General features: G+C 46.3%; 3 protein-coding genes across 8 annotated transcripts in view; 1 reads left to right on the top strand and 2 right to left on the bottom strand.

Annotated features, from left to right (window-relative positions):
* Window positions 1-188: 188 nt before the first annotated feature.
* Window positions 189-9,104, bottom strand: Exosc1 (exosome component 1). 2 transcript variants are annotated; one of them, XM_029472313.1, is made up of 8 exons: window positions 9,018-9,104; window positions 8,815-8,930; window positions 8,276-8,350; window positions 5,047-5,135; window positions 3,574-3,607; window positions 2,460-2,510; window positions 1,960-2,044; window positions 189-689 (listed from the first exon to the last, which is right to left on the bottom strand). In XM_029472313.1, the coding sequence occupies exons 1-8, from the start codon at window positions 9,058-9,060 to the stop codon at window positions 655-657; spliced, it is 528 nt and encodes a 175-aa protein (XP_029328173.1). In that variant the 5' UTR covers window positions 9,061-9,104; the 3' UTR covers window positions 189-654. The 2 variants fall into 2 exon arrangements, with proteins under 2 accessions (XP_029328173.1, XP_021007651.1); XM_021151992.3 differs by lacking the exon at window positions 189-689 and adding an exon at window positions 704-1,323.
* Window positions 9,105-9,242: 138 nt separating this feature from the next.
* On the top strand, window positions 9,243-19,209 carry Zdhhc16 (zDHHC palmitoyltransferase 16). Of its 3 annotated transcripts, none has more exons than XM_021151386.3 (12): window positions 9,243-9,431; window positions 10,508-10,654; window positions 13,302-13,549; window positions 13,720-13,914; window positions 14,061-14,149; window positions 14,505-14,533; window positions 15,084-15,217; window positions 15,342-15,389; window positions 16,131-16,216; window positions 16,994-17,117; window positions 17,413-17,483; window positions 18,693-19,209. In XM_021151386.3, the coding sequence occupies exons 3-12, from the start codon at window positions 13,307-13,309 to the stop codon at window positions 18,805-18,807; spliced, it is 1,134 nt and encodes a 377-aa protein (XP_021007045.1). In that variant the 5' UTR covers window positions 9,243-9,431; window positions 10,508-10,654; window positions 13,302-13,306; the 3' UTR covers window positions 18,808-19,209. The 3 variants fall into 3 exon arrangements, with proteins under 3 accessions (XP_021007045.1, XP_021007046.1, XP_021007047.1); XM_021151387.2 differs by having other exon boundaries at window positions 10,505-10,654; XM_021151388.3 differs by lacking the exon at window positions 15,342-15,389 and having other exon boundaries at window positions 9,244-9,431.
* Window positions 19,210-19,276: 67 nt separating this feature from the next.
* Mms19 (MMS19 cytosolic iron-sulfur assembly component) overlaps window positions 19,277-27,652 on the bottom strand; it is a 36,596-nt gene continuing 28,220 nt past the window's right edge. For all 3 annotated transcript variants that reach the window (XM_021151442.3, XM_021151443.3, XM_029472419.2), the window contains 13 exons: window positions 27,466-27,621; window positions 25,815-25,914; window positions 24,840-24,942; window positions 24,628-24,696; window positions 24,314-24,440; window positions 23,330-23,430; window positions 22,821-22,877; window positions 22,080-22,266; window positions 20,787-20,869; window positions 20,513-20,677; window positions 20,383-20,442; window positions 19,736-19,836; window positions 19,277-19,659 (listed from right to left, as the gene is read on the bottom strand). In XM_021151442.3, coding sequence (XP_021007101.1) covers window positions 19,632-19,659; window positions 19,736-19,836; window positions 20,383-20,442; window positions 20,513-20,677; window positions 20,787-20,869; window positions 22,080-22,266; window positions 22,821-22,877; window positions 23,330-23,430; window positions 24,314-24,440; window positions 24,628-24,696; window positions 24,840-24,942; window positions 25,815-25,914; window positions 27,466-27,621 — 1,337 coding nt within the window. In that variant the 3' untranslated portion in view covers window positions 19,277-19,631. The remainder of the gene's footprint in view (window positions 19,660-19,735; window positions 19,837-20,382; window positions 20,443-20,512; window positions 20,678-20,786; window positions 20,870-22,079; window positions 22,267-22,820; window positions 22,878-23,329; window positions 23,431-24,313; window positions 24,441-24,627; window positions 24,697-24,839; window positions 24,943-25,814; window positions 25,915-27,465; window positions 27,622-27,652) is intronic.

Genomic DNA, 27,652 nt, shown 5'->3' with positions numbered 1-27,652 from the left:
TTCACAATTCTTTTGGTATTGTCACCAATCCTCAACCATCTCACATGGTGGCATCCTGCCTCTCCTGTCAATTCAGTCAACAGTTCAGGGATGCCTACTCTGTCACAGTAACTATGTTTACTAAACATTTTCAGAACCGCTCACGTGCTGTTTGAGTCACCCAAAGGCACAACAGTTTTCACTAAACATAATGTACGTTAGTGAGAGGTTTATTATGTAGTACTCAGACCTTGTCTCAAGAAACAAAACAAAAAAGTGGGTGAGATCAGTGGCTGAGAGTAGTTGGAGCTCACAACTTGTGACTCCAGTTCCGGGGATCCAATGCCGTCTTCTGGCCTCCAGAGGCACTACACACAGGATGCACATAAAGGGAAGCAGGCACACATCAGATAAAACACAAAAGGATGGGTTGGTGATGGGGATAGTTAATGAGGGCCACTAGGTAAATTAACCTCATCCAAAGGTCACGCTACTACTTAGATTCTTCTCTCTGCTAAAGACAACAGAAGACATGGTAGCCATGCTTGTCATCCCTGTATTGGGGAGACAGAGTCAGAAATATATCACTGCACGTTCAACTAAATAGTGACAGCATGGGCTTGGGAGATGGCTTAAAAGGTAAAGGAAATCAGTACCTAACCATGAGCAGCTGAGTTAAAATCTCAAGCATTCACACGAAAAAGCTGACCCTGGTATCATAAAACACACACATACACACACACACACACACACACACACACACACACAGAGAGAGAGAGAGAGAGAGAGAAACTATATCACTAACAAATGAAAAGATTTTTTTCCAGTCATAGCAAAATACATATGTACATATTTATAAAGAAAGCATAAGGTATTTTCAATATTACATGATTTTGTTTGTTGAGTGCCTTTAAATGAGATTCATGAGCCAAGAGAATAAAAATAAGTTTCCCAAAAATAGTGTTTCAGATAGTGTACATTTTCTTTTTTGTCTTTTGGTTGAAAGAGTCTTAATATGTAGCCCAGGCTGGCCTCAAACTTGGGCACTAACAATCTTCCTGTCTCAGGGGCAGGGGCCTTGGGTGTTCATTACAGCATGAATACGTTTCTGGCACGTTGTTTCAAGAGATGGTTGCCAGCTGACTGCAGGGACCTTAATAAAGACCATGGCATCCTGGTGGGTTTTTTATACATGTACTTTTAGAAGTAGCTGAATCCCTCTTTGGGGTGGGTAGGCTTAGGTCTGTAAGAACTCGGGCTGTACTCGGGCCACTTTTCGGAATTCTTTAGTGTGGGTCTTGGGGCACTGCATCTCACACCAGCTGATGGGAACCATCTGAACACCTAGAGGGAAAAAGACAAAAAGGAGTGTTGGAGGGGACTCCAGAGACTCTGCTGAGGCTCTTCTCGTTTCAGCTGGGCACGATGTGGCTTCAGCTGAAGAAAGCTTGCTTAGCATATGGAAGACCATGGGTGTCATCCCTAGCACTAAGGGAACATTTCTCTAAGGGAAAAGAAGAAATCTTATTTATTTATTCCATGATACATGGGGCAGTTACCTAGTCTCTGACCTTAGGGGATCAATCTAATCTCAGTAAACTGAGCTATACATTGCTCAACGATGGGTACATGCTCTGAGAGATGAGACGTCAACACTGGGCAAGCATTGGCGTGAACGCACACACAGTAAGACAGATACATCACCAGGTGACCTTATCTTGTGGGTTTTTTTTTTTTTTTTTTTTTGGCTGGAAGATGCTGGGGACTGGACCCAGGGCCTCATGAATGCTAAGGAAGTACTCTAACATTAAGCTACATCTTTAGCACTGGGTGTTACAATTATAGGGGACCCACCATGGTATGTGACATCCATAATCAATCAAAATATTGTTTTCCACATCACATCTAAGTATGTGTGTCCCTATTGCTTCCCAGATAGCCATGGTTCCCAGGGCAAGGGACTTGGGAGCAAGGACTTACCTGACTCACTGTGGGCCACCACAACTCCTAGTTCGTTTTCAGCAGTAGTCAGCAGGTAATTGGACTGTGCGTCACCTAGGGAGATCTAGTCATACCGCACAGTGAAGGGAAATGAGGCTCTCAGTGCTGCTGCTAACACCACTTCACCTCCATTCTTAATACTTGTTTCCTGACATGGTTTTATTTATTCCCGGCCAGCCCTGAACTCCTGATCCTCCTGTCTTCACCTCCCAAGTACAATGATTCCATGATGTCATCGTGCCCAGTTCCATTTCTTCTTCTGAGAAACCACCAGAGTCTGGGGAATGAGGAATGCAGCGTGGGCTGGGCAGCTGCAGTGAGTCCCTTTAATCCTAGCACTTAGGAGGCAGAGGCAGGTGGACACCTGACTTCAAAGGCCAGCCCGGTCTAGAGTGAATCCCAGAACAGTCAGGATTACAGAGAAACTCTGTCTCAAAAACAAACACACACACACACACAAACACACCACAAAAGGATACAACTTTGGCCAAAACTATGTCACCTGGCCGAAAACTCTTGTAAATTTCTACCTGCAAAAACCAAAGAGGAATAAAAGATACAGACTAGGTCTGCGTGGCATCATTAACCATGCAGCAGAGGTAGGGACCTAAATTCAGGCTCTCATGCTCACACAGTAGGCATTTACCATCTTCATAGCCTACTAATACCTTTTATTTTTTTATTATTTTTTTGGACAGGGTCTTTTTCTTTTTTTTTTTAAAGATTTATTTATTATTCTACATAAGTACACTGTAGCTGTCTTCAGACGCACCAGAAGAGGGTGTCAGATCTCATTATGGGTGGTTGTGAGCCCCCATGTGGTTGCTGGGATTTGTACTCAGGACCTTCGGAAGAGCAGTCAGTGCTCTTAACCACTGAGCCATCTCACCAGCCGGGACAGGGTCTTTCTATGTAGCCCTGGTTTGCCTAGGACTTGCTATATAGACCAGGCTAGCCTTAAACACACAGGGCTTCACCTACTTGCCTCTCTCTCTTATGGGCACTGAAATTACAGACATGTACTACCATACTTGACTAATAACGTTTAGCGATAATATCAGCCTAACTTTATTTTGGTCAACTGAATGAAAAACATCTTGTATGGGAAGAAAGAGCAGTGATCTAAATTTCATGTCATAGCAGGAAATGTACTTTGAGACAAGGTCTTTGTAGTCTTGACCATTCTGGAACTAATTATGTAGACCAGGCAGGCCTCAAATTCAAGAGGTCTGCTGGCTTCTGGAGTGCTGGAGTTAAAGGTTGAGTATGCACCACTCCTGGCTATCCATCTATTCTCCTTTCTCTTAGATTTATTTATTATATGTGTATGCATGTGTGCCTGATATGTGCACCACATGCATGCAGGTGCCTGTGGAGGCCAAAATAGGTTGTCAGATGCCCTAAGACTGGAATCACAGGGGGTTGTTAGCCATTAGGTGCTGGGAACAAAATTGGTTCCTCTGGACAAAGAGTAAGTGCTCTTAAAAAAGTTGAGTCCTGGGGGTAACAATTTTTAAAGTAAGATTCCTAAAGTCACAGGACAAAACCCTCAAACCCCGACAAAAACAAATGCTCAAACCCCCAATCACCAACCTTGTCTTTTTCAGTTGCTCGGATATCTTCTTTGCTGAAAAAATCAAAACAGAGAGAGTGAGAGTGGTTATCTGAGGAGGAAAGGATAATGCAAGCAGACAGAATAGGCCACACTAGGTCGCCAACTGTCCCAAGGATGGACGACCATCTTTAGCATGGATGATAAAATTTACCCTCTCTTGGACAATACAGAATAACAACGGTTACCAGAAATTCAAGGTCATTCTTGGCTACATATGGAATTTAAGGATAGCCTGATTACAGGACTTTTGTCCCCCAAAAAACAAACCAAATCAAACCAAACCACCCCACCAAACCATCTGCCTACGATAATTGTGTAATTGTTTCCTTTCAAAGAAGCCACATAACAATCTACCATTTTATCCAGAAACCTTCTCTTCTTTTTAAAGATTGATTTCATGTGTATGAATGTTTTACCTGCGAGCATATATGTGTAGCGCATGCATGCCTGTTTGGTTCCTGGTACTGGAATTATCATGTGGGTTCTGGGAATTGAACCTGGGTCCTCTATAAGAGCAACAAGCACTCTTAACTGCTGAGCCATACCCCCAGGCCCTCTACAATGTTTCTTACAACCTTTGGGTTCAGTCAATATTAAAGAATAAGGTATACATTGTAGTGCAATTTTTTAATCCTAGCACATGGTTTATAGAGGCAGGAAAATTTTTGAGTTCAAGATCAGCCAGGGCTAAACATTGGGATGCTATCTTAAACAAACAAACAAAAAACAAAAACTAAAGAATAAAAAAGGTGGACAGCCAAGGTGGCCTAGGGCTAAAGACATGTGTCGTCTAAGCCTGATGAGCAGTTAAGTCTCTGGAACCTGCATCAAAGTGGAGAGAGAGAATCACCGCCATAAAGTCGTCCTGGCTTTCACATGTGTGCTGTGGTATGGGTCAGCATACACAGATTATATACAATAATAATAAAAATGGGAGAGCAGAAAAAGAACATGAAGGTGCTTCCTACGAGGCTCTACTTTGTCTTGCTTGGTTCATCCTGACATGGCTGGCTAGTGTACAGCTTTCCTCAGTTCTTACTGAGACAGGGTCGCATGCAGCCCAGGCTGGGCTTGAACTTGCTATGAAGCCCATATCTGCTTTTAGATTTATCTTGCTGTGTTCGCTGTGAACTTCTCACGTTCCTGTCTCCATTCCAGGCAGGCGCTGCTGCATCAGATCTATGTGGCACCTGAGAATCAAATCTCCATCAGCTGAGATGTATCACCAGCACCCTCTGCTTTATTTATAAATCCTCATTGTTAACATTGTCCTTTTCTTGTAGCTCATGTAACATTTCTCTGGGTGTACTGTGGGGCAAGAAGTAAAGCACAAAGGAAAGACTAAAGTGCAGAAAAAGGAACTATAATTGCTCCGCAAATTCCAGTCTTGCCCACCATGCTCTCCTGACTCCTGGTGCTGATGCAAATGTAAACACAAGAAGACCTCTTACCGGATAGTTCCTCGAAAAGCATTTTTGAGTGGTGTGGATCCCACATACAGGATGTGTACTTTGGCAAACCGTGAGTTGATGCTAGAGACCTAGGGGGCAGAGAAAGGATCAGCACCAGAGCACCGGCTACTGTCACTCAGGGAGCCGGAGAGCAAGGAGGGATTACTAGGACTTTAGCTCAGATTTAAGGGTTTTTGTTTGGTTTTGCTTTTAGAGTTATCTGATGCAATGAGTGTTTTGCCTACATGTATGTGTGTGTACCACATGTGTGTCTGCTGTCTACAGAGGTCAGAGGAGGGGGTTGGATCTCTTGGAACTGGAGTTATGGGTGATTGTGAACTACAATCTATGGTAATTGTGGGTGGTGGGAACTAAACCCAGGTTCACTGCAAGAGCAATAAGTGCTGTTAGCTACTAAGCCATCTTCCAGCCCCTCACTTAATTATATTCATGTGTCTGTATTTGGGTATGTGCACTTGTGTGCAGGTAGGTACTCATGGAGACTAGAGGTGTAATACCCACCCCCAGAAAATGCTGTCCCAGGCAGTTGAGCTGCTCAAAGTTGACGCTGGGAACTGAGAGCAGCAAGCGCTCCTAACTGGAAAGCCCTCTCTCTGTCCAGCCAGTGCTCCTAATCCAAGAGCCGTCTGTTCTGCCAATGCCCCTAACCCGAGAGCCGTCTGTCCAGCCAGTTTAAGGGAAGTTAACACTTGTCTAAGGCATGTCTGTGGGCTAAAGCCACAGTGGCTACCTGACAGTGCTATTATGAGAATCCAAAGAGAATATACAGTATTGTTTTTAAAAAGTACTCAGTAATCCTAAATCAGGTGTGGTGTTGTGGTGAATTGTCTATAATACAGTCCTAGCTACAACACAGGTTGAGACAGGAGGCTCTCAAACTGAAACCAGCTTGTTCTTCATAACTGCAAGTCTGAAGCCAGCCTCAGCAACGCTATCTCACTGGTCCTCTTTTCCCACTCCCCCAGACAGGGCTTCTCGGTGTAGCCCTGGCTGTCCTTGAACTTGGACAGCCTGCCTGGCTCTGCTTCCCAAGTGCTAGGATTTAAGGGTGTGAGCCACCAAGGACTGGCTCAAAATTTAATAAAACAACAACAACAACAACAACAACAACAAAAAGCCCACTAAGTTTTACATAAATATACAGTATAGGATAACAATCTAGACCCTTAACAGTTCTTCCCAAGATCCTAGTCTGTGGATGGAATTTAATCTACATTTCAGCTAATTCCTTGACAATGAGGTCATTGTGACTTTGTAACATTTCAGAACAACACAATACTTTTTACTCTAATAGTCTGAGGCCAGCCCTGGGCTACACAGTACGTTCCAGAGCATCGAGCACTATAGGATGAAACTTTTTCAAGGAAAAAGAGAAAGGACATCCTTTTCCCAGACATGAGCCGAAACAGCCTCGTGGGAATTATGAATTCTCTGAGATGCTAGGCTGGGATCTTAACTCACTGCAGAGGAAATGGTGATGCTGAACTATCTACCTTGATCCTGGAAGTCTTCAGATCAACAGAGTACAGTGGAACTTCTCCAAACAAATAAACAGAGCAAGCCTTTCTCACCTTTTAGAAAGTCATTATTATTACTATTATTATTATTATTAGTATTAGTATTAGTAGTAGTAGTAGTAGTGTGTGTTGGGTGCACTGAGTGCAGGCTCATATCCCACAGCAGAAGTGCGGAAGTGTGGAGGTCTGTTCGGTTTACTTTCTGTTACTGTGATAAATACACAGACCAAAAGTAACTTGGGAAGATTTTTAACATTACAGTCCATTATCAGGGAAAGCCAGGGTAGAAGAAACGTAAGGCAAAACCTCGAGTCAGGAAGAGAAGCAGAGGCCGTGGAGAAGCGCTGCTTACTGGCTCTCCTTGGCTTATCCAGCCAGCTTTCTTATACAATCCAAGATCATTTACCTAGTGGTGGCACTGCCCACAATGGCCCGGGCCATCCCACATCAAATGTCAATCAAGAAAATGTCCCATAGACAGGCCAAGCTGACTGAGGCCAATCCTCAACTGAGGTTCCCTCTTTCCAGGTAACTCTAGTATGTGGCAAGTTGACCAGACCAGACACCATTGTTGAGTTGGTTTTCTCCTGGATTCATATTTACATGGGTCAGCAGGCTTGCATGGAAAGTGACTGACCAGCTAAGCCACCTTACTGACCGACCCATGCTCTCCTCTACCCCTCCCTTTTTCCCCTTAAGACAGGGTCTTACTATGTAGCCCCACCTGTATCAGCACTGGCCATGTAAACCAGGTCGGCCTTGAACCACAGAGATATGCCTGCTTCTGCCTCTTGAGTGGTGGCTTAAAGGCACATGCTGCCAAGTCTGTCTTCTCTCTTTGGGACACAGTGCTACCACGCAGCCAGCTCTCCTTTGAGATCCTTCACCTCTCAAGCACCATCTGAGGAGTGTGCACCTATGTGCCCTGCCTGCAAAACTTCCTGTGATGTCAGAAATGTCATTTCCTGGGGCTGGACAGATGGCTCAGCAGTTACAGAACACTGGCTGCTCTGGTAGAGGATCTGGATCCAATTCCTAGCATGCACACGAGGGCCTATAATCATCTGCGCCTTCAGTCCCAGGGGTTACTACACCCTTTCCTAGGCTTTGTGGCACCAGGCATGCATATGACACAGACAAGATGACTATTCACACGCGATAAAACAAAATAAGAATCATTTCCTAGACCTGAGGGTGTTCTTCAGAGGAGTCCATCACTTTCCCACACCCCCCAAACAAGAGTCATATGCCAGCCAATATGGCAGTCACTAATCATGATTTGCTACTGATTACTTAAAATGTGAATAGTGTTGGGACTGTGGGGTACAGGGTCTCACTCTGTAGCCTATTCTGGTCTTGAACTACTGTCCAATAACTCTGTTCAGCTTCCAGATACTGAGACCAGACAGGATTAATTCTATCTATAAAGTAGCCTGGTTAAAAATAAAATTTTCATTTTTCTTTTCTTTTGAGACAGGGTTTCTCTACGAAGCCCTGGCTGTTCTGGAACCACTCTCTCAGTAGACCAGGCTGGCCTCACGTATCCACCTGCCTCTGCCTTCTGAGTACTGGGATTAAAGGCGTGAGTCAACACATAAACTTTAACAGCCCTATAGCCAGGCCACTACTGAATTAACTGAATTAAGCAGCGGACCACGCCAGTTGTAGCTTAGTGACTAGGACCCGCTCACCTTACAGGTGACGACAGCTCCCACATCTGGAAGCAACTGGGACTCTGTTTCTCTCATCACTGACACCACGGGAACCTGTGGAGAGAATAGAAAGGTCAGTGTAGTGGCTAAGTAAGCCTTGCTTTGAGAAGGCAGCCTGTAGATTCGTTTTTAGCCTATAGCAGAGGACATCAGTCATTTTAGGAAATTGAGGATCAGAGACCATTAGAATTAGGGTGCCAGGTTTAATATAATCATTCTGATTAGTTGTAAATTACTGAAGATTCTCTTGGAATTTCCTGGTACAAATCCTTTTGCGTGCTTTTCCCTCCACTTCCTTCTGCGAGTGCATCCACAGAACTTAAGTCAGATTAACCTAACGGGTGTGCGGCGGGTGTGCTTCAGCACAGCGCAGGGATCACAGCCGGGAGAAGCCGGGAGACCAAAGCGTTCTGCGGCCGAGCCACCAAAGACGCGTCCGCCCGCTCTGCCTGTGCCCAAGGACCAGAACTCAACGGCACCCTCAGAGGGAACGCGCGCTGGGTAGCCGCTTCCTTTACCGCGCCATTCTCGCTGGTCTTCGTCAAGCAGCCAGCCAGCGACGAAAAGATGTAGCCGTGCCGGGTGTAGGTGCCGCTGCCGGGGCTGCCTTCCTCCAGGTTACACAGACGTTCGCCTGCAGAAGACAAGCTGCCTCAGCCACGGGCTCCCAGAAGCTGGTTGCCACGCAGCCTAGAACTGCGTGCGGAGACCGCTCACTTACCGGGGATGCAGTACCTCACCGGTGGTGCCATGCTTGCCACCATCCACAACCCGGATGAGAACCAAGACGACTTCTCATTGGTCAGCTAGAGGAGCGGCCTCGCAGTTACACGAGTACCAATTGGCGCCTTCCACCGCACGGGGTGTAAGAGCGAGGCCTGACTCCATTTCCCAGGCTGCCCCGGGACAGATCTCTGGGCGTGCCTTTGCCAGCTCCGGGCCTCGCGCCTGCGCAGCGGGGTGGTGATGGGCGGGCGGCGGGTCCCAGTCCGATGGCCAGCGCTGTGGGCTGAGGGCCATGGTGGGTCAGCCTTAGCTCGGCCCGGCCTGGGTCCTGAGCTGGAAGGGGAGGCAGTGGGTGGCGGACAGGGAGACTGGGCCTAATCTGGCTGATTGAGAAGCTAGCAGGAGGCAGGTAAGAGTAAAGGCGCGGTTCTTGCTTCCCATCCGAGTCCCCGGTGTCCAGGCCTTTTAAGTTAAGTTCCTGATCTCTCTACGACCTGCCCTGCGTGGATGCGTCCTCCTAGGTCCGAACGCATTCTCAGCCCCAACTCGCGCATTTCATGAGTTTGAAGACTCAGATCCAGGTTTGCTTTGTACAACAAAGTGTCGAAGATGGTTCGAGACAGCCCAAGCTTAAGCCGATTTTTTTTTTTTTTTTTTGGACCTGAGCCCATCATAGATGGACCCTGCTGCACCTGGAGACACAACCTTTTTCTAGTTTTGTAGAACGACAGACAGTTTCTTCTCTTGCAGGCAGATATACTCTATAGAGTGTGAGCTCCTTAACTATGAATGAGCAGCTTGACGTTAGCATAGCATTCCTTTTGCTTTTTCCCTTTTTAGCATGTTAGCCGGGAAAGAAGCCTTCATTAATAGAATATTGTGCTTTATTGATGTCTGACATCAGCTTGAGGTGGCAAAGGTTCTGGGAGCAGCAGCTTTGTCCGGATGAAATTTGCCATGACTTTGATCTCAGTTTCATCTGTTGGCTCTGGAATTTATTCCTCTCTCCCCTTTCCCTCCCTGTCAGTCAGGCTTCTTTGAGATACAGATGGTGATTTAGTGCTGTTGCCTGCTAATCTCTAATCTGGTGGCAGATGGCCACTGTGGCCTGCGGGTTCTACTGAGAGGTGGCAGTACTTGGAGTGTGGAGAAATTATGCTGGCTTTATTCCTCCTCCGCTCATTCAGGTCATTCGTGCCTTCCCGCCACATTTAGATGTAAATACGACTTTGCTTTTTCTCTGTCTCCTGAGGGAAAACTTTTTCACTTGTGGCCCATTTAATATGTCTTTTTCTAGCCTCGTCATTATCCTGATATCCCATTAGGCTGAGGGGAGAGGGTCCTGGTCTCACTCTGTTCACTCAGAGTTGATAGGCACCACAAGCTTTCCATTTTACGGGTTTGATTTCCGGTTTGATTTGTCCTCTAGGTTATTGATCTCTAGAGCTACGATTCTAATACTGGTTTTATTTCCTTGTTAAGCAGAAAGGATGAGCGCGGCAAATACTTGGGTGTTATCACATTGGTGAGAGTGTCTTTGCTGGCTCCTGTACAGCTGCCAGCCTTTCCTGTTCCTGCATATCTCCAGGTCATTCATTCAACAAGTATTTATTGAATACTTCTACAAGCCAGGTATTAAGATGTTTATAAGCATTTGATTTAAACCTTGGGCATATGTGTGTTTATGTATGTATCTATATGCATACATTTGTATGTATAAGAATTTAAGGGTTAGAGAAGGAGGTTACAGGACTACTTATGGAAAGATTTGAACCCTAAATAGGGTATACATAGATGAGAATTGGTCAATTGAGCCTTAAAGTAGGCATTTCACACAGAACTCAAGGATGGAGAAGGTGATTGACAGTCGGATTCTTTATAAAGATACAGTTTCGTGTATCTCATGCTGGTCTCAGACTGGCTGTGAAGCCAAGGATGATTTTGATCTAATCCTCTTGTCCCCAGATGTACACACATGCCCAGTTTTGAGGATCTTTATTTATTTCTTAGGTGGGATATCACACTATATTTTAGATAGAACTGATTGTCCTGGAAACTCACTCTGTAGACCAGGCTGGCCTCTGCCTCCGAATGCTGATATTAAAGGCGTGTGCCTCAATCTTTCTTTTCAAAGGTTCCTTTTAATTCTTTCAGCTTCATAGGAAGTGATGGGAAAGGCCGGTATCTTACCCTGTGCAGTGGCTATTGGTCTTTTCCCCATTACGCTTCAGTTTTCTTGCAGGCCTTTTTTTTTTTTTTTTAAATCTTTTCATCTCACCTTGGGGTTTCCAAGATTGTGGAAGGAGATCATTAATGATTTTTGCAAAACCTTTTAAAGTGGGGTTGAGCCAGGGTGCAAGGAGAGTACATTACTCCAGTTACTGAACTGAAACCCATCTCCGCAGTAGAGTAGCTGCATCCAGTTTCTGCTGGGTCATGAGCTGCCTGTTAAATAAGTCAGTGAGGTTGCTGAAGGCAAAGCAGTATTCCTTATCCATCCATCGCTAAAACAGATTATTTTTACGAAGCTAATGAGACTATCATGGAAAGTCTGTTGGTGTCTCTGTGTCCACAGTTGTGTTCACTGCCTGGGCAGTGAGCTTCTCCTGTGTTGTAGAGGCAGTGCTGAGAGCCAGCTCAGTGCCTGGGAATCTTGGGGCCAAGACTATCAACCACAGAAATGCTACTTAAACAGAGAAGACCTGGAAAAGCTCCCAAGAGGGCAGGTCCCTCCCACTACTGTCTCATACCTGAAGTTAACTTGGTTGCTATATCCCAAGGAGAAGACTGGGAGTGAAACTGGAGACAAAGTATCTTATGTCATGCAAGTGATGGTTGACTGTTCTTATAGCTCACAGCCATCTGAAAGCTTCAAGGGATCCTCTGGCCTCGGCACTAGGTACAGGCATGGGTCTGTTGCAGCAAGTTTGATCACACTGTGAATCCCAAGATTATGTTATTTATTTACTGAAAAACTGTCTAGTTGTGGTGTGGCTCAGCCTTAGCACACACTTTTAATCTCTCTGACTGGAATACAGACACATGCTTAGTTCACACCTTTAATCCCAAACAATGAAGGTAAAGTTAGTTTGTAGAAGGAAGCACCCATTTTTGAAAGTTGTTGCGGCCCAGGCCACAACACGAACGGTTCAACTGAGAATGGCAGTTCGCTGAAAAGAGAGGAATCTAGACGGGGCGGAAGAAACAATGGAGCCAAGACAACAAGTTCTGATCAAAGCTCAATTTTACTATTTCCAGACACTCAGTTATAAAGGAAGGGGGAGGGAACCCAATATCCCACCAAGTAACTCAGGGTCCAGTAGCAGGACGAACACGTGTGTGCCTCCAGGCAGCAAAGGCAGGTTCCAGCAGTGGGCGTGGCAGGACGAATGAGCCGTTAGCTCCACCCTTGAGCAAGCAGGTTCCAGGCTGGGGGAAGGGAGGCCACAGAAAGTGATATCTAACTGAGTGGCAGACAAAGTGATGAATCAGAGAAAGATTTTGACAGGTTAGGATATGCCTAACTCTCATGAGAAGAGAGAGGAAAGGAAAGATATGTAAGAGAGCAGTGCAGAGAGAGGAAAGAGGCAGTTTTATTGAGACAGTTTTACAGAGACAGGTTGCAGAGAGAGAACGAGCCAGAGAATGAGAAGGAGCCAGAAGATTAGAACATACTGCCAAAGTTAGTATGAAGCCACACATAGTAATTTAGGAGAAGCTGAGAGTGTTTTGAGGCAGAACAGCTGAGATGAACCAGAATCAGCGATAAGTCTCAGGCTGAAAACCTTCTAGGCTGAGATTAGATTGTATGGAGGCTAGGAGCTTCCAGGACTGGGCCTAGGTTAGCAGATGGAGGGGAGACAACAACTAATTCAGGCCGATAAAAGATACTTTTAACATGGTCCACTTACATGCAGTTGTAAAGAAATACATGGAGAGCGACTGGGGAAGAGATACTTGATACCCATGTCTGGCCTCCACATGTGTCCTTCGACTTGAAGCTGTTTCTCTTTACTGTGGCCCTTCAGGTGTAAATTACCTGGGATTCCCTGCATAATCATGTAGTATAATGTAAATATGACCATCATTCCCTACATCCTGTAGTATGGTTGGAATGACGACACTGGAAATCCTATAGAAAAGTGACCTTTTCTGTTTTCATAGTTGATGACTGGCCTAATTGAAAAGTCCTCTAACTTGATGATTTGGGGTCTTCTCACTGTTGGAGTCGAGTGAGGTATGACTCAGGCTGGATCCTTATATTAGTATACTCTCCTAGGAGCCATGCGGGGCCAGCGAAGTCTGCTGTTGGGCCCAGCCCGCCTCTGCCTGCGCCTCCTTCTGCTCCTGGGCTACCGGCGTCGATGCCCACCTCTGCTCCGGGGCCTGGTACAGCGCTGGCGTTATGGCAAGGTTTGCCTGCGCTCCCTGCTCTACAATTCCTTTGGGGGCAGTGACACTGCCGTTGATGCTGCCTTTGAGCCTGTCTACTGGCTGGTGGACAATGTGATCCGCTGGTTCGGAGTGGTAAGTGCTGGGGCTCTAAGAGCCAGGAAGGGATGTTTTATGGGGAGAGGGTACATTTCTGATAGGCTTACGCTGAGCTTTGGAGGCATCTTATGAAGCTCTGGAAGTTCCTGAGTCTTCCTGGGTATTGCTCCCTCACGGCCTTTTCTTGACCTCACTGGTGTCGGCAGGTGTTTGTGGTGCTGGTGATCGTGCTGACCGGGTCCATCGTGGCCATTGCTTATCTGTGTGTCCTGCCCCTCATCCTCCGAACCTACTCGGTACCACGGCTCTGCTGGCATTTCTTCTATAGTCACTGGAATCTGATCCTCATCGTCTTCCATTACTACCAGGCCATCACCACTCCTCCTGGATACCCACCCCAGGTGGGGCCCCACAGGGCCTGGGGCGGAGCAGAGCTGCATGCTGTGCTAGCCAGTCCCATATATGGGAGGGAGAATGACTTGGGATCTTTGGAGGCAGAAATCTTCTCCTACTACTGTGGTCAAAATGTTCTTCTCAATGTGCACAGGGCAGGAATGACATTGCTACTGTCTCCATCTGTAAGAAGTGCATTTATCCCAAGCCAGCCCGAACACACCACTGCAGCATCTGTAATAGGTGGGTCTCAGCTTTGCTCTGAACCTCATTTGAGGGCAAACCGGCCCTGGAGTTAGTTAATTGTGTATCAAAGTATCTGTTAAGATGTAGCACTGTGCATCCCATCTGCTGACACCTAGTCTTCACCATGGTCTATGAGTGAGGCACTACTGTCACTTGTACAGACTGAGGCACGGAGATGTTTCCTTGTCAGTAGCCAATAAACGACAGAACTGTGTTTGAAGGAAGGCCTGGCTGTCTTCAAAGTCTGTGCCCTTTCCACCTCAGCAGGATGCTGGTCCTAGTAGGAAAGGATTGTCACTGACATCTCAAGATCCTTGGCCACCGTAACAGAGCCTGTGTCCCTCCCTCACAGGTGTGTGCTGAAGATGGATCATCACTGCCGTATCCTTTTGTTCTCTTCAGCCAAGGCCTTCTGTTTTACCCTCAGCGCACTGCACAGGGTTCATAGTCATGAGCTCCACACTTTCTCACTAGCATCAATCAGTCCAGAGAGTACTGGCTCATGAGAAGTTGGCATTGGGGAGCGGGGGGGCTTACCATTTTTTGGGAGAAGCAGAATGTTTACAGGTTTTCTAGAATGGATTTTGTAAGAGAAAGGAATTTTCTGGCATGTCTTTTGTGGTGAATCAAAAGGTGTTTGGGCATCTGTGGCTGAAGATGCCAGCCAGAACTGTGGGTCCCATTTTGGCTTTCTATGCAGATGGCTAACCTGAGTTAGGTTGAATATTTGCAGGTGGTTAAGATTTCCTGGTGGCATCTAGAAGCCCTGAAAAGCTTAGACAATTTTTACCTTAACCTTGGGAAACTGTCTCCTATTTCCTTGCCTTTATGCTGATGCCTTTGGGTGATGTCTTGATCTAAGGATGAGCTGTAGGGGGCTTGGACAACCCCAAATTATATTTGATCTTGTCCTTAATTATTCCTCCACCAGCCTGGCTAAACAACTGTGTGGGCCACTATAACCATCGCTACTTCTTCTCTTTCTGCTTTTTCATGACTCTGGGCTGTGTCTACTGTAGCTATGGAAGTTGGGACCTTTTCCGGGAGGCTTATGCTGCCATTGAGGTGAGCTCATGGCTAGGAAAAGACTTAAGTCAAACATAGCACAAACCTTTTCCCAAGGAGTTACTGGGTAGCCCCTTGTCTTAGAGGCCTGAGAGTATAACCCGCACTGTTTTCATCCCCTTAGAAAATGAAACAGCTTGACAAGAACAAACTACAGGCGATTGCCAACCAGGTGGGCAGTCTCCACTCCACTGCCTCCTGCTGCTCAGGCCTGAGGGTTAAGAGTTACGAAATCAACTGGGTCTGCTCTTTTAGGAATGTAGGGGTCAGAGGTTTCTAAGGAAGCTTTCACGGGTAGATTAAGTAGCCTGAGGGCAAGCTGGAAGTCTTGAGTAATCTATGCCAATCATCATTTCTTTGGGTTGAGCTTGGACTCTGCCTTCATGGTGGCCTGAGCAGCAAGGGGTCTATGTTAGTCTGTGTAATGGGGTCCCAGGGGACAGATACCAGGCTGGTCTGGCAGCTTTGGGATCACCCTGTTCATTTTAGGAAACCCCTTATCCTGTGCACTTCTTGGACTTTTATATTGCACTTCTGTTGCCTTTTCAGAGTCTTGCTCCCCTCCCCATTAGTCCAAGCCAGGTATAGATCACCTCTTGTGGGCGTAGCCACATAGTGAAGGATGTGGCTACAGGTTGGAGTGGTCTCCCGTGGTGTCCCATTACTGCTGGCAAGCGACATTCAGAGTAGTTCCTTCTGTGCTTGGCTGTCTACCCACTGTCTGTCCATGTGATGGTGCCACTGGGCTTGGTCCCCCATTTGCCTGCTGGTCTCATTTCCTCTGTGGCTTTAATCCCCATTTTTATCTGCCTGGTTTTATATTAATTCCTGCCCGTAGGTGCTTGGGGTTCTGGTGACAGTTTCTGGGACTGGCACAGCACGGGGGCCAGGCTTCGCTGTTTTCTTTTTGTAGACGTACCACCAGACTCCACCACCTACCTTCTCCTTTCGAGAAAGGATAACTCACAAGAGTCTTGTCTACCTCTGGTTCCTGTGCAGGTATTTAACTCAGTTTTAATAGTCCCCCATCGTCCCCTCCTCCTCCTGGGTTCTTGATATAGCCTTGGCTGTCCTGGAACTAGCTCTGTACACCAGGCTGGACTTGAATTCCTAGAGATCTGACTGCTTCTGCCTCTTGAGTGCGGGGAGTAAGGGCATATGCCATCATTGCCTGGCTCCATTTGGTAATTTTAAGGGAGGGCAGCATTAAGAAAAACCTTTTTAGATGCCATTGTCCTGGTCTGAGGCTGGCAAAGAGTGCTTTTCTTATATATTTTTGGGGCAGAGAACAATGGAATGTGACTATTAAGTACCAGTGGTACAATCATGCTTGTTATGGGACAAGGTAAAGCTCCTGTTTTATTGATCCCTATCCAAAAAGAACATGGCTCTATTTACTGAGAAGGGAAATCAGAAACTTAGAGGAATAAATGGATTTCTTCTGCAATGCACAGCTAGGAGTTGCAGAGTTGGAATATGAATTTCTGACAACCAAGTACAACCCCTTATGCTTGTATGAGCCTTCACTATCTTCTGAGCATGGACATTTTAAGAAAGTCTACATTTTTCTCAGTGGTAGACTTATTTCCCCATCTTCCTTTCCATTACCACTTTTCTCTAGCCTACTTTAACAAATCTCTACTTTAAAACGTAGAATACGTGCTCACCTAGGCCCTATATGAGATCAGGAAAATGAAGCAGAGAGGCTATGAGCCAGTCATAACCACAAGTTTGACTCCTGTCTTCCAGCTAAGTTCTATCAATTTTGCCTCTTAGTTCTGTGGCCCTGGCCCTGGGTGCCCTAACCATGTGGCATGCTGTTCTCATCAGTCGGGGTGAGACTAGCATCGAAAGGCATATCAACAAGAAGGAGAGGCGCCGGTTACAGGCCAAGGGCAGGGTGAGTGGGGAAGGGACTGGGTGAGCAAGTGGGGAACTGATTGTATGTCTAATAAACAGACCACCATCGGGGCTGACTTAGACAAGTTTCTAGCTTTTTGTTTTATTTTAAAGCTGGGTCCCATTATGTAGCTCTGGCTGGCCTGGAATGCCCAGTGCTGGGGTCAAAGGCATGTATCACCACAACCAGCCAACAGGTGTCTTAAAAGCTAGACTTTGCTTACAGGAACCCCATCATCTCCAAGATGAGAAGGAGATTAAGTTGAAGAGTAGCAATGTATTTTTCTTGTCTCTAGGTATTTAGGAATCCTTACAACTATGGCTGCTTGGACAACTGGAAGGTGTTCCTGGGTGTGGACACAGGAAGGTAAGCACAGACAGAGCAGTGCCGTGCAACAGAACCGTGATGGGGAGGTGGTCCACACCCAGGAGAGAGACTGTAATTGAGCTGAAGCAACAGGGAAGGTGGTCTGTCCACAAGAGCAGAGGCTGGTTAGTGCCACTGGAGCCTGCAGTTAGGTTTCATCCTCAGAAGAGCCGCGTGGGACCAGCTTTGTGTTATACATTTGGAATAACTACCATTTTATTTGACCCATTGGGGCCTGAAGCTAAAACTTTTTTTTTTTTTTTTGGTTTTTTGAGACAGGGTTTCTCTGTATAGCCCTGGCTGTCCTGGAACTCACTTTGTAGACCAGGCTGGCCTCGAACTCAGAAATCCACCTGCCTCTGCCTCCCAAGTGCTGGGATTACAGGTGTGCACTACCATAAAGAAAATAAAAGTATTTTTTCTGTGTACATGTATGCATATCATGTGCATGTCCGGTACCTGAGGTCGGGAGAGGGCACTGGATGGATCCATTGGGACTGGAGATGGTTACAACTTGCCATATGGGCACTAGGAATCAAAACTGGGTCCTCTGTAGGAGCAACCAGTACTCAACTGCTGAGCCATCTCTCCAGCCCTAAAACTGGTTTAAAAGGTATGGTTCAAGACAACTAGAGAAGAGCTTGTGGCTAGGCACTGCAGATTACTAGGCTAGGCATGATTATGTACGTCTGTAATCCCATCGCTTGGAAGGCACAGGCAGAGGATCAGGAGTTTGATGGCTTTGCCCCTCCTCACCCTATGTCCACCCTGACGGTTACTGAGGGTAGCAGTCAGATGAATCTGTGTCAGTCCTTCCTTCCTCTTTGCCCCATCGTCACCACATTCCCACCTCTACTGTGCTTGCAATCTCTTAAAAGATTGTGGCTGGTAATGGCAGCCCACGCCTGGAATCCCAGCACTTCAAGACCAACCCTATCGTGAAACAAAAATAAGTGACTTAAATTGAGAATTCTTAAGCTCTGTCTCCCCACTTTCTAGGCTTTTTGTGCTGAAACATAAATTAAAACTTTTCTTAAATTAAAAAAAGTGCTTAAGATGCCTTCAGAGCCCCAGAGAATACAGTTCTGACAGAATCAGATAGAGATGAGAACTCTGTCTTTTTGTTTGATGTATGCTTGCTACAGGGCAAATGGGAAGGACAACCAAGAATTGAGAACTAAAGAGATTTTCCCCCATCATTCCTCACAGGCATTGGCTGACCCGGGTGCTGTTACCTTCTAGTCACCTGCCCCATGGGAATGGGATGAGCTGGGACCCTCCTCCCTGGGTGACTGCTCACTCAGCCTCTGTGATGGCCGTGTAAGCCACAACTTGAATACTGTTTGATGTTTATCATCTCTGAAGAGCTACCAAGGGCAGCTTTTCCTGGAATCCATGACCATGAAGAGCCATCAGGCTTGCCTTAGAGTACTACACAGGGACCATCAAGAACAATCTTCTGCCACCTAAAAACAAGATGCAGCGTGCAGAAACTCAAGGACTGACGTCCCTTTACTCAGGCAAATAAGTCTTCGCTGCAGCCGAGCTCTAGGTCACAACACTGGGCTAACACCATCTCTTTCACTTTGGGAAAAGATCCATCAGGTATGTTCAAATTCTGGCTTCTCAACCGGACAAAGACAGTAAGCCTATTGCCAAGGTCACTGCCATTTCTCACGTGCTACAGAGGGAGCGAAAATAAAGGCATTTGATTTGTAAAAAGGTATGTAGCTTCTCTCTGCCTCGGTGTGTGCTTCTCTAGCATCTGTACAATAAGGCAATACACGTGAGTCTGCCCATTACAAAGAAGGCTTTATTCTCTGGCAGGTGAACTCAAGTAAGACCATCCCTAGTTCTCTAGGTCACACTCAGCTGCACTGACCCTTCAGCAGCACAGCTTCCTATTCCTGACAGGACACGGGAGAGCCCCAACATCCAAGGTCTTTTCCTCAAATACAAGTCTCGGTCTCTTCAACAATCCATTAGAAGTCATGGCTCTTTAAGAGTTTTGCACAGCCATGCAGGAGAGGCCCAGCATTTGTACTGCATCCATGGGAAGGCAGGCCAGTAGTCTTGCCTTGTGGGATGGCTCAACAGTTAGTACTTGCAGGTTAGATTGTCAGGAGGGTTTAGGCCATGACCAAGGGCTCAGCTTCCCGGGCTCCCAAGTAGGAACCTGTAGACATGAAGAATGTTACACACTATTCTGAGGTTCTCCTTGGTCTTGCCATTCCCTTCAGCCAACAGCTTACCATTCTCCCCTCGCTGACACTGCTTCCTTGCGCACAAGTCTCTTCTTGTCGTCCAGAGGCTTGGCTAAGGCTCGGATCACCTGAGATTTGTATGGCAGTAGCTGTGAAGTCAGAGACATCATCTTACTCTTGCTTCTGAGCAACAGGAAATGATGCTTCCCACACCATGCAGCTCACATTCTGATGGAAGTGAAATGCACCCGTGTATGCCTGGTGTCATGAGGCCAGATAAGGGCACTGGATTCCCTAGGAAGGACATTACAGTTGAGTGTATACTGCTAGGTATGTGGGTGCTAGGAATCAAACCTGGGTCTTGCTGAAGAACAGCCAGTGCTCCCAAGCAGTGGGCCATCTTTCCAGTCCCATTGTTCTTATTTGGTGTTTGAATGTTGGATGACCAATGTTACGAGGTGGTCAGAATTTACTAGATCCATTCTGTGCTCAGGGGAGGGGGTGGTAGCATATCTATGCTTATCTATGTGTACCATGTATGCAATTCCTGTCTTACCACACTCAGTTGGTGGCTAATCTCACTTGAAAGCAAAAAAGTATTCAACCAGGTATGGCAGTGTACATGAGTCAGGCCAGCATGGAGAACAGTGATTACCCTGTCTCAAACAGGCACTTCTGACTCTTCAGAGACTTACCACAGAAGTGGGGAGGCGAGTGAGAGCGTGCATACACTGCAGAGCAGCAATCCGGACAGCCTGAAACACAAATGAGGTCAGGGGAGACAAAAGGAGAAAGGTACTGAAGGGTGTGCTGGGCTCAACGCACCATTGAATGACTGGAGCTGAGGTTTAGGAATTTTGTAACCAGAGTGTCAACATGAAGACTCATGATTTGGGGTGCTTCCAGTAGTAGGGGTTGGAGACAGCTCAGAGTGGAAAGCTGGACCACAGAGTCAGGGCAGGATAGTGCTTCCAGCAGCAAGGAAAGAAGCTAAGGAACAATGGAAAATAGGATGCACGTTATGGTCTTGGATCTCCCTCTACCAGCTGTAGCCATGGGAACAGCCCCCTCCCTTGCTGAGGGTGCCTGCAGGACTTACTGTGGGCAGCTCTGGTAAAAGCACAGGCTTGGGTAGCCTGTTGAGTACGTGAGACAGACCCTTCAGATAGTTTGGCTTCACATCTGGGGATAGAAATAAAAAAAAAAAATGTGTGGGAGACAAACTGGGGTTAGACATTCAGTTTGAGAATTCAATCTCTAACTCACATGAGTAGGTATATCAGCTTATATAATAAGATGTGGTGACTGAAGCCTATTCAGCATTCAGGAGGCTGAGGCAAGGGGATTCAAAGCCAGTCTGAGCTAGACAGTGTGAGATCTGCCTAAGAGAAGGGTTGAGGCTAGGAACGATAGGTCAGGTGGGAAAGTACTTTCTGAGAAACATGAGGACCTAAGTTTTAGTCCCATTGACCCATAGGTACTATAAGTGCTGTAGTGCACCTGAGTGGAGACAGGGCACCTGGCTTGCTGGCTAGCTGATCTTGCCAAAGCAGCACGTTTGAGGTTCACTGGGAAATCCTGTCTCAAAAAAATGAAGTAGAAGCACTGGCAAGATAACTCCTTAGGTAAAGCATTTATGACCTAGCTCAATTCCTGGAACCCATTTGGTACAACTAACTTGGTTAGCTGTTCTTTGACCTCCAGGTGTACATATCTTTGTGCATGTACACACACACCACACACACATACAACACGGAGAACAATGGAAGAACATGTTATCAGGCCATCAAACTGGATCAGCAGGTCAGTGGGTATAGGCACCTGCTGTTAAGCCTGATTAGCATTCAATCATTGGAAGCTACATGGTGGAAGGAGAGACTTCCACAGACATATTGTGGCAAGCAATTAATACATAAAAAATGTAATAGGGCTGGAGAGATGGTTCAGTTGTTAAGAGCATTGACTGCTCTTCCAGAAGTCCTGAGTTCAACTCCCAGCAACCACACGGTGGCTCTGTTAAAGTATTGGATGCTGACTTTTGGCTCCCACACAAACATTGTCTCTGTCTCTCTGTCTCTCTCTCTCTCTGTCTGTCTCTGTCTCTCTCTCTCGGTGGCTCTGTTAAAAAAAGTATTGGATGCTGACTTTTGGCTCCCACACAAACATGTCTCTGTCTCTGTCTCTCTCTCTCTCTCACACACACACACGAGTTTAATAATGTTTGATTATGAACACTCTTGAGCTCATAATAGCTCAGATGTACTCATCAGGGAAAAGTGGGATTTAGTACAGCTCTGTAGGCATAGACCACAATATAGCATTTGGGTCCTAAATTACTGTAGGGGCTTATGGCCAAGAGTAGAGGTCCATATATTTGGAGATCAGCTTTCACCTTGGGGAGCGGCATGGAAACCTTGGACCAAAGCAGGCACATTGTCTGTGAAGAACCGCTGGCGGAACATGATCCGAACATCAGCATGGCCGGCACGAGTCAACACATCAGTGCAGTCAGACATGAGCAGAGAGAAGCCATCAGCTGCTGCACAGCCAAGTTCTGGATCACTGAGGAGGCCCATGAGCTAGTGAAAAACCAAACAAACAAACCAGCCTTTTAAGTGTGCTAGAAAGAAAAATCTCAAACACCAAAGAGGATGAAACCCTTGTAAGAATAAGAGACCAGGGCCTGAAGAGGTGGATCAGTGGTTGAGTGCACTTGCTGTTCATCCAGAGAACTTGTGTAAGTTTCCCACATGGTAGCTTACAACCACCCATAACTCCAGTTCCAGGGGATCTGACAATGTCCTCTGCCCTTCTCGGGCAGCAGGGATGCATATGGCACATCCTATAAACAATGGCCACATGTGCAAAACATAAACATTTTCTGTATGTATGCATGTATGTATGTATGTATGTATCAATCAATCAAGACAGGGCTTCTCTATGTAGCTCTGGCAGTCCTGGAACTCTTGAGGTAAACCAGGCTGGCGTCAAACTCAGAGATCTGCTTATCTCTGCCTGAGTGCTGGAACACAAGGCACCACACCCAACAAAGTTTAAATCTTTAAATAGTAAGAGGTAAATAGGATCCAAGGCAAGTTCTTTTTTAGATTTAAGTTATGTGTTAGAAACTTACCCGGGTGGTCAGGCAGGCACTGAGAGGATGGTATCTGAGGACTAGAGCCTTGGTTACCTGCAATCACAGAAAAGAGCAATCAAACTCCAGAAGCCAGAGGCACTTATAGTCACTCCTGCTACATGTGGCTCGGGGCTTTGGTGGCTTGGATGAGATGTCTGTCTCTAGTAAATCTGGCATTTGAGGACTTAGGAGGTCTGGCCTTGCTGGAAGGAAGAATGTCACTGGGGGTAGGTTTTGAGGTTTCAAAAGATTTAAGTCATTCCCAGTCTCTCTGCCTCCTGATTTTAGATCAAGCTGTTTCTGCTGTCATGCCTTTGCTCTGCCATCACTGACTGACTCCCTGAGACAAGTTTAAACCCAATTAGATGCTTTCTTTTTAAGCTATTTTAGTCATGGTATTTTAACCCAACAATAGGAAAGTAACTACTACAGGGGCAAAGAGGAATTTTTTTTAAAAATCTGACACACTTATCTGAGTCTAGCCAACATCTATGCTACCTCCTTACCCAGAGCAGCAGTGTGAAAGCCTGATCACGGGAGGATTCAGAGGCCAGGCCCGCCTCCACTGTGCCCACAGCGAGCTGGAGGAACTCCTCCAACTGCTGCCCTAGAAAGAGGAAGGAGGACATAGTAGTCTGTAGGTTGTTCTTTAAGGACAAAGGATGTAAAGGACCCGGTGCTGAGGACATACGAAACTATTAGAAAAAGACAACCAAAATGGCAGAATGCCAGCAGGACGGACTGGCAGAGTGCAGTACTCAACACAGGGTGCTGGCCCCTGAGAGCTGTCTACTCCAGTAAAGACTCACTCTGTGGAGGCTGGAGAGAGAGCTCAGCACTTGAGAGTACTAGATGCTCTTGCAGAAGACTGCGGTTTGGCTCTAGAACCCATATGGCAGGTCACAACCATATACAACTCCAGTTCCCAGGGATCCAATGCCCTCCTTTGGCTCCCAAGGACACCAGGCACCCATGTGGTGGACATAACAGGTAAGTTTTCATATACAAAAGATAAGCATCTTTTAAAAACATTTCTATGATCTTTAAGTATGTGTATGCAAGTGTCTGTGCAGCTATGTATACTGAGTGCAGGCGCTCCTGGAATCCAGAGGGTGCCATCATATTCTGGAACTAGACTTACAAGCAGTTGCGAGTGTTCAGACGTGGCTACTGGGAATTGCTCTATGAGCACAGTACATACACCTAACCCCTGAGCCATCTCTTTAGCCCCTACTTCCCACATTCTTGATAGCAGCATGATGGAACGAGATGGCAGGAGTTACTGGAGTCTCCTCCCACTCCTCTCTTCTTGGACCCTGAAATGCTCTGCTAAACTCTAGTCTCTGATAAGACTGTCTGAGAACAGTAGGTGAAGATTAGTCATTATGAGCTCCTTTAAGGAGAACAAGGACTAAATTTGTAGATTTCATCACTAGGTGGCCAGAGGAGGCTCGTGACCCAGCCCAGCCCAGCCCAACCCAGCCCTGTACCTGGAGGCTGCTTGTTGAGGAGCCCTGCAAAGCACTTGGTGGCGGCAGTGGAGGAGAAGGGACAGCTGTGGCCACAGCTCTGCTTCAAAAGCTCCCGCATGAGTCGGTTCAGCTGAGGGATTTCCACCTACAGAAAACCTGGCCATGTAATGGACCCAGAAGACACTTGAACTCTAAGAAATACTCAATAGAAAGCAACATCAGAGTTCAGTATGGAAAAGAACTTTTTTAAGTGGGGAAGCAAAAGACAGCTTAGCCTGTGAACTAAGCCCAGAGGTCATCTTAGTTCAAGAGTCTTAGCCGTGCTCACTTACATTTCGTGGCAGGGAGCAGACAAAAGCTGTAAGTAGTGCAACCAGCCGCCTCTGCCCAGAGGAGCCATCCTAGGAAGGAAGGAAGAGCCCCTTTGAACCTGCCCACCAGCAGAAGGCATGTAAGTCCATATGACCACCACAGAATAGTCCGAAAAATGAAGTCTAAAAGATATAGACTCTAGGCTCAAACATCAGAGATATTAGATTATTACCTGGAATGGCTGGAACTGGTCAGGGAAGCTGTTTTCAGGTAGAAAGGAAGTGTTGCCATCTAAGAAGAGGGGCACGATGCTTGTGACGCTCTGGGCAGCTAGTCTGGAGACAGAGTATCAGGCGTCATCAAGGAGTTAGGGTATGTACACATTTGTGTGCAGGTGCCATGGTTGTCACATATTAATATGTTAATTTGGTACAAAAAAGTCTATTCTAGACCCTGATGGTATAGCAATGAACCAGACTGATCAAAGCTGATTAAGACTCTGGGCCTGGGCTGGTGAGATGGCTCAGCAGGTAAGAGCACCCGATTGCTCTTCCAAAGGTCCTTAGTTCAAATCCCAGCAACCACATGGTGGCTCACAACCATCCTGAACAAGATCTGACTCCCTGTTCTGGTGTGTCTGAAGACAGCTACAGTGTACTTACATGTAATAAATAAATGGATCTTTAAAAAAAAAAAAAAAAAAAAAAAAGACTCTGGGCCTATAATCTTGTTAGGAATTCAATGCATACTTTTAAAACAGTCCACTGGTGAGCTTAGGCCTGAAAAGTTAGCTCAGTGGTTAAGAGCACTTGTTTTTGCAGAGGACCGGAGTCTGGTGCACAGAACCCACAGGGAGGCTAAGTTCTAGAGGATCTGACATCTTTTTCTGTCTGCATGAGGCACTGCATGCATATGGCACATACATTTGCATGCAGGTAAAACACCAATACACATGAAAGAAAAAGAAATAAACCTTAAAAACCCTAACAACATAAAACACTAACAAAACCCATTACCTCAAGGTTCACCTAATATTCTATGGTGCTTTTGAGAGACCCTTTCATTGTGTCACCATCAAACTTATAAAACAACTGCCCCCACACTTCCATACAGGCTCAGTGGACAACTGGAAAAGCACCATCTGTGGCTTCTGCCCAAGAATGCTGTCCCCTTCCTGGGGGATCAGGCCACTCATGGTTTTACTCACTCAGGGCTCAGATGGGTAGTGGCAGTGCCAATGACAGATGCCAACGCAGCCAAGACCTCATCCTCCAACAGTACTTTTCTCAGAACTGAGGATTCCTTCTCTGCAAAGAATAAGACCCACATGTACACCCACAGAACTAGAAGGCCACTACTGTGGTTCAGAAACCCAACTTTGACCAGGCACCTTTAGTCTCAGTGGTTAAAAGGCAGATCTCTGAGTTCGAGGCCAATCTGGTCCACAGAGCAAGTTCCAGGACAGCTAGGACTACACAGAAAAACCCTTTCTCGAAGAAAAAGTACCTGAAATTTGGGGTCAAGGTTGCTTGTAGCATCAGCTTTACAAGGCTGAAGCAGAAGGACTGTGGGCTTGAGGTCAAGCCTGGGCTGTGTTAAATAGTGAGACGAGTAAGGAAAAAGGAATTCAAAGTAGCTCTTGTCCTCCTTCTGACAGGCTAACTCCAGAGCATTTTTTAAGAGTGAGTGAGTGTGTGTGTGTGTGAGAGTGTGTGCGTGCGTGTTTGTAGGGGATGGTTTATGCACCTGATTGTAAGTGTCCTCGTAGTCCAGAAGAGAGTACGAGATCCCCTGGAGCCAGAGTGACAGGTGGTTATGAGCCACCCATGTGTTGGGAACTGAGCACAGGTTCCCTGGGAAAGTAGCCAACACTTTTAACTACTGAGCTACTCTCTCGCCCCTAATATTTCAGGCTATTTTTCTTCTTTTGCAGAAAGGGAGTCATCACGTAGTACTAACTAATCTGGAACTTGCTGTATAGACCAAGCTGGCTTCAAACTCACAAGAGACCCGCCTAATTTTGCCTATTGAGTGCTGCTGGGATTAAAGACATATGCAGTTACCATGCTTTTTTTTGTATTTTTTAATAGTATCTCAGGAAGCGTGGGCTATACCTGAACTACTGATCCTCCTGCCTCCACTTTCCACTGGGATTATAGGAGCACTCCACCACCCTGGTGAAAACCAGTAAGTTTAATGTACCCTGAACAAATGCTATGGGCTTAAAACCTCAAAGGAAGGCATAGCTACGCTTGATCTGACACAGGGCACAGGACTAGGAACACTGCACTGTGCTTATGGTAGTCAGCAGTGGAAAACAAGGCTGGCTAATTGGACAATCTTGGTACTGTAAGTAGAAATGTTGGCCTTCCAAATTTTTTTAAGACGTGCTTATTTTTATTGAGTCTTATTTATAAGCAACTATCAAACAATCAATACTACTGTCGCATTATCATTAATCCTTATCAATAACCTGTGATCACACAATATGTCATCCTACACACACACACACACACACACACACACACACACACACACACGCTGCTTAACTCTGCATGTTGTAGTGAGGAAGGAGCATTCAGATACGGTATCTTGTAAAGTTAGCAAGCTGAAGGTAAAACCCAACTGGACCTACTAGACTCCAAAGCTCAAGCCTAATAAATTAATAAAGCAATTACCATGTGCATCCCTTTGACTGATGCTATTACCACTCAATTCTGGTTATTGTCACTGTTCATTACAGTGGCATTTGTGCTTTACAGTATAACACACAGTGCTGGCAATACCCAGGAGGTAGTAGTCCTGTCCAACGCTAGTAGAAAGCCAACCTACTACAGGATGGAAGCAGAGAAAATCACCTGGCATTGAAGCCTGCACAGCCAATGCAAACAGGCAGGGTACAGCTGTCTTGTGGAAATACCAGTAGCTCTCAGGGTCCTGCTGGCATTTTTCTGCCACCTGCTGGAGACTCTGACAGACAGCAACAACTTCACTGGACTCTGTAACCATATTCCCTGTGGAGGACAACGTCAGAATTCTCCTTAG

The sequence above is a fragment of the Mus caroli genome, unplaced genomic scaffold (genome assembly GCF_978045245.1).
Source record: "Mus caroli unplaced genomic scaffold, Mus_caroli_1 scaffold_20, whole genome shotgun sequence".
NCBI classification, from domain to species: domain Eukaryota; kingdom Metazoa; phylum Chordata; class Mammalia; order Rodentia; family Muridae; genus Mus; species Mus caroli.
This window is presented reverse-complemented; position numbering and strand designations above follow the sequence as displayed.

Excerpts from the sequence above, each read along its gene's own strand:
- Zdhhc16 (XM_021151386.3), top strand. The coding sequence starts at position 13,307 with ATGCGGGGCCAGCGAAGTCTGCTGTTGGGCCCAGCCCGCCTCTGCCTG. Across the intron at positions 15,390-16,130 it reads TACAGGCGATTGCCAACCAG|ACGTACCACCAGACTCCACC; the intron begins GTGGGCAGTCTC and ends TTCTTTTTGTAG. Across the intron at positions 17,118-17,412 it reads GGTTACAGGCCAAGGGCAGG|GTATTTAGGAATCCTTACAA; the intron begins GTGAGTGGGGAA and ends TCTTGTCTCTAG.
- Exosc1 (XM_021151992.3), bottom strand. The coding sequence starts at position 9,060 with ATGGTGGCAAGCATGGCACCACCGGTGAGGTACTGCATCCCCG. Across the intron at positions 8,931-9,017 it reads GGTGAGGTACTGCATCCCCG|GCGAACGTCTGTGTAACCTG; the intron begins GTAAGTGAGCGG and ends TGTCTTCTGCAG. Across the intron at positions 8,351-8,814 it reads AGACCAGCGAGAATGGCGCG|GTTCCCGTGGTGTCAGTGAT; the intron begins GTAAAGGAAGCG and ends TTCTCTCCACAG.